The 12,410-nt window shown below is 49.0% G+C and overlaps 2 protein-coding genes across 18 annotated transcripts in view; one reads left to right on the top strand and one right to left on the bottom strand.

Annotated features, from left to right (window-relative positions):
- The window catches only part of SCAMP1 (secretory carrier membrane protein 1), a 148,390-nt gene extending 142,548 nt beyond the window's left edge, over window positions 1-5,842 (top strand). For all 3 annotated transcript variants that reach the window (XM_027971482.2, XM_060418764.1, XM_042252006.1), the window contains one exon: window positions 5,712-5,842. Coding sequence is in view for 1 of the 3 variants with exons in the window: in XM_060418764.1 (XP_060274747.1) it covers window positions 5,712-5,741 (30 nt within the window). In the remaining 2 variants the exon portion in view is untranslated. The remainder of the gene's footprint in view (window positions 1-5,711) is intronic.
- Window positions 1-12,410, bottom strand: part of LHFPL2 (LHFPL tetraspan subfamily member 2) — a 169,829-nt gene that overhangs the window by 12,400 nt on the left and 145,019 nt on the right. For all 15 annotated transcript variants that reach the window (XM_042252012.1, XM_042252014.1, XM_042252013.1 and 12 more), the window contains one exon: window positions 11,622-12,236. In XM_042252012.1, coding sequence (XP_042107946.1) covers window positions 11,622-12,051 — 430 coding nt within the window. In that variant the 5' untranslated portion in view covers window positions 12,052-12,236. The remainder of the gene's footprint in view (window positions 1-11,621; window positions 12,237-12,410) is intronic.

Here is a 12,410-nt window from a genome sequence, read left to right on the forward strand (position 1 = left end):
ATCCGGGACCATCATGCGGTCCAACAGTTGACGCTGGAGTGACACGCGACAAGCCCTAGGCCTGCTAGTTAACAGCTAACTTTGATCTGTGCGCTTACCTCTCCTTTCTGCCTACATTTTCATTTTTTCCAAAGCTGGAAGTCATTTTGGCAGTCACTAATAGCTATTGGAAAGTCACCCACTGTTGTTAGCTGGGGATCTTTTCACTTGCATCACACCCCAGGGCACACTGTCCGGAACTAAGACTGCTTGGAGGGGGGCACTGTCAGCCCACCCGGCTGTCCACCCACCGAGCTTGCCATCTAGCCCTTCCCTTCCCAGAGAGGGCCGCCTGAAAGGGCCTGCTCCCCACGTGCAAGGACTCTGCACACTCCCTGTAGTCATGCTTCCACAGTTGCCGAGGCAAGGCTGAACTAGGCCCCTTACACTCTGCTTTAAGAGCGGCAGCTCAATTTCGTGCGTAAAATGTTTAAATAAAAACAAGGAAATGGTTACCAACTACCTGGACACCGAAAGAAAAACCAGGACTCTTACTGTGACATAACATGCATTTGTCCCATAAAAGAGGAGCACTGGTTCCAAGGTCTCTCGGATGCCTCCAAGTACATACTTTTGGCTGAGATGAACTCCCGCTGGACTGTAAACCGGAGAGCAGGGAGGAGTGTTCTGCTTCTTGGCTTCTGTCTCCACATCCACTTCAAACTCACACTCAGTGCCTATGACACAGCCCCTTGCACATGCTATGCTGCTGACCGACTTCACAGGTCATTTGTGATTCCCATTTCCTTCCTAGTCTCATATTTGGAAGAACCTTTTGGAAAGATCTGCTATGGTAAAAATGGTAGATTCCAAACAAAGATGACATGGAGTTTAAGCTGTAAACACCCTCCCTCTATTTTCCACATTTGCAACTAATACTTGAAAGGTGGAGGTTTATACAGGTGATTAGAACCCCTTAATGATCGGAATGATAATTGTTACAGTAATTATGAAAGAAAGTGAAGTGAAAGTGAAGTCGCTCAGTTGTGCCCGACTCTTTGCGACCCCATGGACTGTAGCCTACCAGGCTTCTTTGTCCATGGGATTTTCCAGGCAAGAGTACCAGAGTGGGCTGCCATTTCCTTCTCCAGGGGATCTTCCCTACCCAGGGATTGAACCCGGGTCTCCCGCATTGCAGGCAGATGCTTTACCCTCTGAGCCACCAGGGAAGCTATGCAACTGTTACCACCGTAGTGACTATGGCAGCAGTTAACACTCACTAAGCACTACAAGGTGCCAGGCACCAGCCGAGCCCCTTACATAGAACTCATTCAGTCCTTGAGAGAACTAAGGTGGGTACTATTAATCTCATCATTTGACAGATAAGGAAACCAAGGCACAGAGAGGGATTAGGTAAGGTTACACCACTAATCGATGGTGGAGCTGGGACTCACATCCAGGCGGCAGTGCTCCGTGGCCCACTCCGGAGCCATCACCCTTGGCTGCTGCTTTACTGCGAACCCTGTCCAACTGAGGAGGGGAGGTTGCTGAATCCTCAAAAGCCGGCTTGCTTACACCTGTGAGACATTCAGGAGCATGTGACAAGCGCTTATCAAGTGGAAACACCACAGGCCTGCTGTCGAGGTATGACGAGGAGGGGAAGGCTTGCCTAGCGTCAGGCAGGCTGACCTGACAACCCTACAGCAAGATGGCAACCAGATAAAGGATGTGCATCCACACCTTGTCTTACATTGCAATCTGAGTGTCATCAGCCTCCTTACTGCAGTACAGATGCCACCTTGGAATGGCTGTCATTGGCCAAAAAAAAAAAAATTCTAGAAAGAAAACCGATGAAAAGGTCGAAGCAGCACAGTGTTCGCTATGATGCCCTCCTGCAGAATCTGTGTGAGCAGAAAACTGGAAATAAAGCACAAAACCCATCGGACGAGAGGGAGAAAATGTAAGCTGTATAACCTGCTTACATTTCAGTCTTTGCTCTTAGAGTCTGTGTGCTTGGGAGCCATCTGAAACTGCACATCCGCCTGGGATACTAACGCCATCCACAAAATGATCCACAGAAAACCATGTCCTACGAACCTTCCAGGAGAGACACTTACAGCTGATTACACAAAGTCGAGCACCAAGAGCATGGTCAGACAGCCTCCAAATCACATCCTTGCTCGTGCAAGCGGGTTTAACCATCTCCCCTCCTCCAAGCAGCCCTTCTTAATTCACGGAACAGAGCTGAGGAGCTCTGTCTTGACCACCTAACCCTGAACCCTTGCACCACTACCTGCACGCATCAGGTTCAGTTAATCCTCTGTTAACAAGAGACCTGCTTTCTGCCAGTGTCTGCATTCAGGGAGTGCTGCTCTCAATCTAACGCATCAGACTCTCATGAAATCTTGCTTACGACAACTACATACACCAGGATGGGCCCCCTGGGGTCTGCCACCCAAGGAGAACTCAGGTCCTTGCCTCCCAAGCCCCAGCACTAAGTTAGCAATGCTACCCCGGCCTGCATGACTTCTCCAGGTGCCCGGACACTGTCCTCCGCACCAAAGTGCCTCTTGGCCATTCAGAGCCAGGGCTCTCCAAGCAGCATTCATACACCAGTATAACACAACAAAGCGTTAGCCATCCCACAAATCAAGGGCTTCTGCCCATGAATGCCCCCTTGGGTGAATCTCTACTTTTGAAATCACATTGCCCACTAAGGTTTTTCAATTTTTCAATGACAACTTATTCTATAAAGCCCAAACAGAACTTGGTTTTAGTGACAGCCAGCTCTGAAATGATTCTTACTGGTTCTTTGGATGATGACTGCATTAATTACTATTTATGCTCTAGCTGTCTAGGAGGGCAGAGTTCATGCTAGGATTGAGACTTCGCAGCATTTACCACAACCTTTACTCTTTCAAAATCCCAAGAAACTCATAGTTTCTAGCACAGATTAGTGAACACAGAACAGACTCTGTTTCTGTCAGTGGACAACAGTTATTGAGCATCTCATGTGTATGCAGCAGGCCTCATTCCTTGCTCATATTCTAGAAGAGTCGTTCCCACACTTTAGGACCTCGGACAGTAACACAAGAGCCATGAAAGTTACTGGGAGTCAGTATTTCTTCTGTTGCGAACATGGACACTAAAAACACCACTATCTCCTCTTACTATCATTTCATGAAAAAGGGCATTTTAACAAAAAAGGGTAAAGGATGCAACCTAAGAATAAAGGACAGGTCTTTAAGTTGAACACATATAGCACCATGAAATCTTACAACACTGTCCTTAGTTTTCTCATTTTTGTTGATGACTAGTGGAAACTAAAAACTGTCATCTGCCGTCTGACTCTACAAGGATGAAGTCACTAAGCCACTGCAGCTGCCAGCCGTCACCACCCTCTGACAGGAGTTCAGGGTGGAGACTGGGAACGAAGCACTCTGTGACATTTTCAGGAGATTTTATGGGCCCCGATTCCTGTATCTCTTATCTAGAAAAGCAATAAATTCACTAACAGAGACATCTGTTCCTCATGACTAGCGGCAACCTTCACCAGACTAGCAGCAACCTTGTGCAAAAATGCGTGCTGGCCCGCATACATCCCACTTCACCAAAGTCACGAATACTGGCCCTCCCCTACCTCTGCGGAGCAGTTCCTCAGAGCTGTCTGAGGTGCTGTCTCCCAGGCTGCAGTCCTCATTTTACCACAAATAAACTTAACTCACACTGTGCATTGTTTTTCTTTTTAACTGACAAAACCTTAGCGGAGTGGACTGGTATTGGTTCCAAGGCAGTGAGAGGCTGCTGGGGGGCGGGGGTGGGGGGGGGGGGGCGGTGTGTGTGTGTGTGTGTGTTTGAGAAAGAGAGAGAGGCAGGTCTGAGTTAGGATGGGGACACCTCTCTGAAAAGCCCGTTTGTTGACTGCACAAATAAAAAGGTAGAGTGTAAAGAGGCTCTGAATTCCATCGCTTTGGCATTCAGAATATAAATCTGTTTTCACTGCATCTCATTTTAAAGTTTCAAGGGTTTATGGATAAACTAGACTGGACCCAACTTTGACATTTAAAAACTCTGCTCTGAAGGCCAGATCAGAAATAAGAGGTCAGAGGGTTCACTGGTAATGAAAAGCGTTTTCAGCTGATAACCAGTGTCTTAGAGTAGATGATACCGACATGTTATTTTAGTATATGATCAATAACATTAGAGGCTTTTAACCAACAAGGTTTTCTGATGGGAAGGAGAGAACAAGTGAAGGATAGGGTGTGGGTAATTTTTTACTTAAAGCTTCTGCTAATGCTTACACCATCTCCCTGCAGGAGTCTAGTAGGGCACGTGTTTTCTACTAAAAACACTTCCATGGAATTATAATTGGCAAGAAAAATATTCTTCCAGTGTGGGGGCTGGAGAACGGATGACAGAGCAATAAAGAGAATTCTCTGGAAGACAATCAGAGCGTAGCTGTCATACCAAGACCTTGCAGCCAAGCCCCCCAGAGGAAGTTTCTTCTATAATTACTCAAAATTAATGACCATCAATTAAGAGTTGTCAGATGCCCCTAGAATATGTGGTGAAACAACCCATGAGAAAGATGAGTTTCTCCCACACTGAAGCCTCCCTAAGCCTTCCTCAGCAATGATTCGCGCTTCTATGCAAATTACTTCATTGGTAGTTTCTAAAGCTTTAACTTTTACTGTTTAAATGCAGCCCAGCAAAGTAATTTAGTGAGATTATTCCTTCCCATGAGTTAGTGATAATACTTTACCTTGCATTCCAAGTGAGGTGTTTCCTAAACTGTGTCTGTGCAACTGGGAGAAGTTCATAAAATATTTCTTGATAAATTATTCATCCAACATGTAGGATTAGAAAGAGCTGCTATTTGACTATAACCAGAATACACTTACAACTTAAGCTGCCACAAAAAATAAAATGCAGTTTATAGCAGAATACAAGAGACTATAAAAATGTAGTTATTGAGCTCTGAAATTTTCAGGACAGTAATTTAAATTTCATGTCTACTAAAGATTTTGGGGGGTCCAGATAATGTTAAATAATCCCTGCAACCAAGCAGGTGCCATCTTTTCAACACCACGGCCCTGATGTTGCCCTCTAAACTCTGAACACATATAACCACTAAGTATTTTGGTTTGAAGTTTTTAATATTGACTTTGTTTCTCAATGTGTGTGGTTTAGGTTTCATCTGTACTAGTGGCTATCTTTGAAAAAAAAAAAAAGAGATTGTGGATTGTGAGCTAATTAGTAAAACCACCAGGAAGCCTCTATGCAACATCCAAACTCATAACTGTGCTGTGCTTGAGCACAGAGAAGTCTTCAGAGGAGATGCAGACTACTTCTGAAGTGACATCAGAACTTAGAACACCCCCACGGCTGCATCAAGCTTTTAGAACAGTGCCTGAACCACCTGTGTAAATATTCAGAGTCATACTTAAGTGATGATTTGTTACTGGAATTGGAACACAGATCACCATGGCTCCCAAGATTATTTGTCTACAATTAAGTGGTTACCATAGCAAAATACTTCATTTGTGTATCAACTGCATATTCTATCTGAATTTAAAGAGAGTTTGCGATTTTCTTCTAGTGTTTCCAACTGATTTTTCAAATTAATACCTGTTTGGTCCACTTGCTCTTAGGCAGTAGTTTTTCCTCTAACGATACAGCTGAACTCTTTTCTTCCCTTTATATGTGATGATATTTTTTGTTTGCTTTTCTAGGGTTCAGCTTCTGAAGCAATGACTCTCTAATATGGCTTGGGAGCAGAGAAACTCAAGAAATTGTAGACCTGAGTCTAGGGGTCTTTGTATTTAGCAGGCATTAAATAAAAGATCCTTGAATTGAAATTTAATTCTGGCCTGCCTTTTCCTCAAGGTGGATGAATCATTACATGTGGTCCTCTTAAAATGACTCAGATATAGAAGGGTTAGACCCCACTTCCGGTGGAGGCATTCTGACTGGAGAGCCAGCAATTCAGAGCCGCCTCTGACAGCCAGGTCTACTGGGGCCTCGTTCTCAGGAGAAGCAGGGGGTGCCCCCTTGACTTCCCTCCTGCCTTTTCTGTGAAGATGTCTTGAAGTCAGGCAATCAAGGTCACACTACCTTCTCGGAGAAAAGCAGGTGAAAAGTGGCTCTGAGACAGTCAGGGATCTCTTCCCCTCTTCCCCATGCTTCCCAAACCCTTGTTCTTATCTCTCTCCTTGCCAGTGACTGACTTGGTCACTGGGAGTGAACAGGTAGGGCAGGGTATACATCAGAATGGATGCTGCAGTCAGGCTGAGTCATGGTTATCTTCCTGATGCTAAGGTTAGCTTTCACCCTGTGAAAAACCGCAGTGAGAATGCCAAGCCCCAGACAGCAATCACGGCGGATCTCACATGACAACCCCGACCTCCTTACGCGGCCCGGACTACTCCAAAGCCACTCTCCAGTCAGCACGGACAAAACCCTCCGCTTGTCTTCTGAGATTCTTCTTTTACTCCTTTCCCATCTTTTTTCACATTGTCCTCCTTCCCCCTCAATCATGGCTCACCTCCAAGGAAACTGAACCCGCGCAGCAGGCCTGGAGCTCCCACGGCAGGGAGCGGTGCCTGCGTGCATGGTCCCACAGCCATCCAGCCAGCCAGTGGGTGGGCAGCTTGCTGGAGCCATCCTGCTGGGCTGAAATGGGTGCAGGCAGAGGGCTACAGGGACTGCAAAGCGGGAGAGCCAACAAGACACGAAGTGGCACAGAGTCTGTGAAGGGAACCTGAAGCCAGCAGGCAGCCCGGCCAGCAGCTCCCGCGCTAGTCACGCCTTGTGGCCACCCCAGGGGAACAGCCCAGGCCGGGGCCAGCGGGCCCGCTCCTGAGCTCATCGTCGTGGCTCCATCCCAAACCTGAGTCACTGGGGATTCCACAGGCTGCTAAGAGGGCCCTACGTGTATTTCCAAACCCACACTGCTTGATGCGGTCATGGAAAACTTGGATCTTTGCATTCTACGCTTTTGCTGTGGACCACATCCAGGTCACAGCCTAAGGAAGGCAGCTGGCGAAAACGACCCTGCTGGCCGATTCCCCAGCTTTTGTAATGAATCCCAGAGGGCTATGGACTGACGTGTGCTGGTGGCTCTGCCAAGTTCCAGGCGAGCCCTCACCCAGTGAAGACCAGGCAGCCTGTGATTTATCCTGCAAGGGGAGCCTGAGAAGCCTCCTGCAACCAGGACTCAACGGCTAGAAGCTGCCTCCAGAAAGGAAGGATGGGGAGAATGTTCTTGTCAGGGGAAGAGGAGTGAGAGGAGGAAGTTCTGTGTTGTCCTATCAATTCAGCTTTCAGAAACCGGCCTGAGGACACCAGAGGGATGGGAGAGTCACAGGGCTGCTCTGGGCTCTTCAGTTCCCAGAGGCAGCCAACAAAGGGCCAGGGAATGACTTGAGACGATGCGGTCACACTGGGTTTCAACAGAACCAGGCCAATTCTAAAGACACCTCTATTTCTTAGAATGCAGCAACTTTTAAGGAACACAGAAAAACATACTAAAAACCTGCCAAGAAAGCATAAATACTTTTATAATCATCATGTAGCTACCACTTACTATTTACCATGTGCCAAACACTGTGCTTAAAAGCCTCTCTCATATATGATCTGATTTAATCCTCAAAACAACCCTGAGATAGGTTCTACTGCTAAATCCATTTTCCAAGTGAGAAAACTGGTCAACATTTCACAGACACTTCAAGGTGAGGTCAGGGCTGATCCAGGGCCAGGAGAGGCTTGAGTTCCAACTGCTGCAGAGAGAAAACTCTGAACAGCCAGGGCATTTGTGCATGAGCATTTTGGAAGTGTCGGCTGGGTGTCACCCCGAGATGAGGCCGTAAGGGCAAATCCTGCCATCTGGATTAGCTTAATAGTCAATAGCTTTTTTTAAGTAACTCAGATTTTGAGATTTTTCACCGAGGTATATTCTTTTACACCCAAGTTCTAAAATCAAAATACTAAGATTTTGATGACTTATGTTACACTCTGAACAGTGACAGCTCTGCAAGCCTTTGGCCTTTAAGATTAGGCATAGTAAAGGAATATATTGTTGTTGTTCAGTTGCTCAGTCATGCCCGACTCTTTGCGACCCCATGGACTGCAGCACGCTAGGCTTCCCTGTCCTTCAACTATCTCCCGGAGTTTGCTCAAACTCATGTCCATTGAGTCGGTGATGCCATCCAGCCATCTCATCCTCTGCCACCCCCTTTTCCTCCTGCCTTTAATCTTTCCTAGCATCAGGGTCTTTTCCAATGAGTCAGCTCTTCACATCAGGTGGCCAGATTATTGGAGCTTCAGCATCAGTCCTCCCATTGAATATTCAGGGTTGATATTCTTTAGGATTGGCTGGTTTGATCTCCTAATATATGATAGCATATAATTTTTCACCCAGTTACATTTTACAAAATAAAATGTCCTTTTTGCCAAAATGCAAGTTGTAAGAACAAACACAGTCTGAGTATATTTCTAAAGAATCCTTTGGTTGCTCTGGCACCAGCCTCCTGTCTCACCATTGGTTTCAATGTTGAACAGATGCAGGGTTGAGAGAGGGCATGTAGGGAGAGGCGAGACTGATGCTCACAGCTGTAGCAAGTCCTTGGCTGAGGCCGGGGCCTGACCAGATCCCCTTACAGACCGGCCAAGAGGACAGAAAGCCAGTGGGCTGCTTCAGACACTCGGGGGCAACTCTCTGAGCCACAGATTCAAGGGCCACATCTGCCATTGACGTTGGCTTGCACTGTCTGGTGGGGACCTCTTATTAGAGGAGAAAGAGACCACTGGAACTCCCTAACAGATGTGGCCCCCGCCCACCACGAGGGAGCCAGCTGACCAGCAAACGTTCGGTTCATCTTTCCCTTGATTTCTTCTCAGAGGGGTGCTGCTGGGCTGGGTGGTGAAGAGAAACCCCTTTTCTTAGCCTTAGACCAGTGGTCCCTAGAGAGGCAGGACCTAACTGTACAGGAATCTTTGCCTTCAGCCAGTTGTTGGCAATTTCAGGCATTCTGAGATGCCTCATGTGTGCATGGGGAACATGAGTGAAAGAAATGAGGAGCAAGCTTTTAGAGAATCAAGACTCCTGCGAGACAGGTGACCAGTAGACCAGTGTCTTGGGTTGGTACTCCCTTCTCCCCAGCCCTTCTTCCTAGAGGCCTGATACGGAGAGAAAGAGAAACGTCAAGAATAACTCATTGGAGTGTATGAATAATACCTAAAATATGTACTCATCTCTGTGCCAAGATGAACACTCTTGCCATTTATGTGAAATAGCAAACAAGAGCACCAAAGCCTTGGTGGAGTAATCCACATTCTTAGAGACTAAAGTTTACTGGAACAACACCTTATTAAAAACTGCAGGTAAACAGTCTCTGAGACTGAAGGATATCTATAATCTGCAAACTGATTGCAAAAGACTGATTGTGATGGTGCCTCCCAAGATGTCCCACCCTACTATAAATGGCTATCCCTTGGGTGAAAGGCAGTGAGTTTCTCTAGGGATGACAAACCAGAAGTCGTATCTGCATTCCAGCATATTGATAAAACTCATAATAAAGTCATGAAGTCACAGGAGATGAGCAAATACACCACAGTCGTGCAAACTGAGCAGAAACAACAACTCTGGTCAACGAAGGCGCTTCAACAGGATTGATACTTTGTGTAAATTGGCTTCCCTTCATCTACCTGTTTATTTTGACTTTTCAAAAAGCTTTGGTAGCACTTTGGTAACACTCCTCAGCAAAAGTTTTAACACACACACACACACACACACACACACACACGCACACCCCTGAGGCTCTGTGTGCCTCGGGGAATAAAGCAGGGACATTTCTCTGACAAGACAAAGATGATCCAGTATGGAAACTGAGCTTACTGAACATTTTTGGAAGGTGAAACGCCAAGCCAAAGGGGATGAATGTCAGATCTGAGAAGTCAATCAAAAGGAGGACAATGAGTTTCACAGAAGCAAAACTCCAACATCAGATTATATTTTCCAATCTCTTGATCTTTAAGAAGAGGAATGCCAACATCCAGAGAAGTGGGTGCATTTATCTCGAGTGAAAGTGCAAGTCAGTAGCAAAGCTGAAAATCAGAATCCTGGCCTCCCAAATTCCCTGAGTGCCTGTGAGTGCCTGGGTCTCCCATGGTACGGCTGGTCCTGGCAGAGAAAGAGATGGGGGTCCTGAGACCGGTCACGAGTGTATCCCCCACACAAAAGCAGCAGGAGTGTGGCGCAGGTCCTCCATCATTCCTCCGGGCCCTCTCCCCTCTCCCCAACATGCACACATAGGGCTCCTAAGGTCTGGGCAAGGAAAACACCTTATCAGCTGGGTTTGGGGAAAAACAGTTGTTGGACCCGTTTGTTTGGAAGCCTGCCCTGCTGAGCTCAAGAGTTCGCCATAAAGCAGGGGAGAGCTGCTTCCTTCAGGGTCTGCTTCTTCACAGGCCTCGCGCCAGGCCCAGTGCTTATCCGCACCATCTGCAGCCCCGGCTCACAGCTGCAGGATGAGCCCTTCAATGACAGGTGGGGGTGGCCTGCTGTTTCTCCCGTCAGGCTTCAGATTAAGAAATACTTTGGTTGCAGTGTTTAAAAAGTGGATTTTTCTCTTGAGAATCAAAGCAAGAATCTATTCCTCTGCTTCCTGAGGATGTCTTCAAACTCTGGTGTGTGGGGGTGTAGTGTGTCTGCCACCCAGAACAAGTCCCTTGAGTGTGGACAGACCGATAACCTTCTTGGTTCCAGATTCACTTTTTTTTTTTCAGATTCACTTTTTAACCCCGCACGGGACAGTCTGAAAATGCTGGTGGCCATGGGAGTCTCCTGGGTGCTCACAGCCTGCCCTCTGGGATCTCTGCAAGGCGCTCACACTTCTCTTTCCACCCACTTCTAACAAGCTCATTAGTGAGAAACTCCCAGAAAGTGGCAGAGTTAGTGTGTAATTTCTGATCCCAGTGCACAGAACATTCTGTCAGGCTCCAGGAGACAGTCAGTTTAAACCAGAACCGTTATTAAACACAGAGCAGCGGATACTAATTCCCTCCCGGCTGGCGTCCTCCCCGCCCAAAGCTGAAATCATCCCGCGCGGGGATGGGGGAGGTGGGGGCGGGGTGGGTGGCAGCGCCCGGCTCACTGCCTGGGAATGACTGCCCCTCCCTTACAGTGGTCCCGGGACACAGTCCACTGCAGGGGGCTTCCTTCACCGCAATTCCTCCCTGGACGCCCGAGGGCAGAAAGCATGCTTTTAATTTAGTGGGAAAAGCAAAAAGTAGGAGCTCATTTGTTTGCAGAGCTCATTGCCTTATGCGCGCAGACTGGCTGATCGGGAAAGCCAAGCCCCATGGCAGCTTTCTCAAACAAAACCCAGCAACTAGAACCAGGGGATACAGGCTAAGAGGATGAGCAGGGGAGAGCAGAGAACAAACAGCCTTGCCTTTGCTTTAGGGGAGTGATACAGGGCAAAGGGAGCGATGAGGGCAGCGCGTGGCTGCTGCCTAGCCCCGGAGAGAAGACCGCGCTCCTAAAGACGCACGCAGCAAAGGAGTCAGCCGTGGGCATGCCGCCCACACGCAGTGGCACCCTAGGGCCACTCCCAGGGCCCCTCCCCTCCGCGCACGCTTACCTGCGATTCCTTGCAGCAGCCCACAGACGTTGAAGATGCTTTTCTTCATGATGCTCTGCACACACATGGTGAAGACAGACACCAGGGCCACAGTGCACAGAATGAAGATGCCCACGGCTAAGAAAATAGCGGTGGCCTGCCAGAAGCCGCTGGCGATCTCGCCGAAGCTCTCAGCGTAGGGCCCGCACAGCGTCTCGCGCGGGAGGTGCTGCACGCCGGGGTTCCGGATGCAGCGGGCGTAGATGCCCAGCGTGGGGTGGTAGGGCTCCGGGGTGCCCGCGCCCTGCTCGCCCGGCTCGGCGCCGCTGCGGGGCTTGGCTTTCCCGATCAGCCAGTCTGCGCTCATGAAGGCGATGAGCTCGGCGAACGCCACCACAATACTCAGGAGGGTCCAGAGCATCGAGCGACAGGTGACAATGACATGACACATATTGATGCTCAAGGCGGAGGGAGGCGGGCGTCCCAGGGGTGAGCAAGCGCAGCGAGCCGCGCCGCGGCAGCGGGGAGGGCGCGGGAAGGCGGCTCAGGCGGGGGCTCCCTCGTCCCGGCGTCCTCGGGCAGCGCGCTCCGGGGCTGTCATGCTGCCATGTCGCGGCTCGGCGGCCGCAGCCTCACCTGCGGAGAGACAGAGGAGGGCGGTGAGCCGCGCCAGCCCCGCCCTGCCCCCCGGCCGCCCGCCCCCTGGCGGCTCGGGACCCCAGGGGCGCCGCGCCCGCCAACACGCTGCCCCGGCCCCGCGAGCTGGCCGGTCTGTTTCCAGGGCGCTCCCAGAAGCGTCTGCGGTGCCCC

The sequence above is a fragment of the Ovis aries genome, chromosome 7 (assembly GCF_016772045.2).
Source record: "Ovis aries strain OAR_USU_Benz2616 breed Rambouillet chromosome 7, ARS-UI_Ramb_v3.0, whole genome shotgun sequence".
In the NCBI taxonomy this organism is placed as follows: domain Eukaryota; kingdom Metazoa; phylum Chordata; class Mammalia; order Artiodactyla; family Bovidae; genus Ovis; species Ovis aries.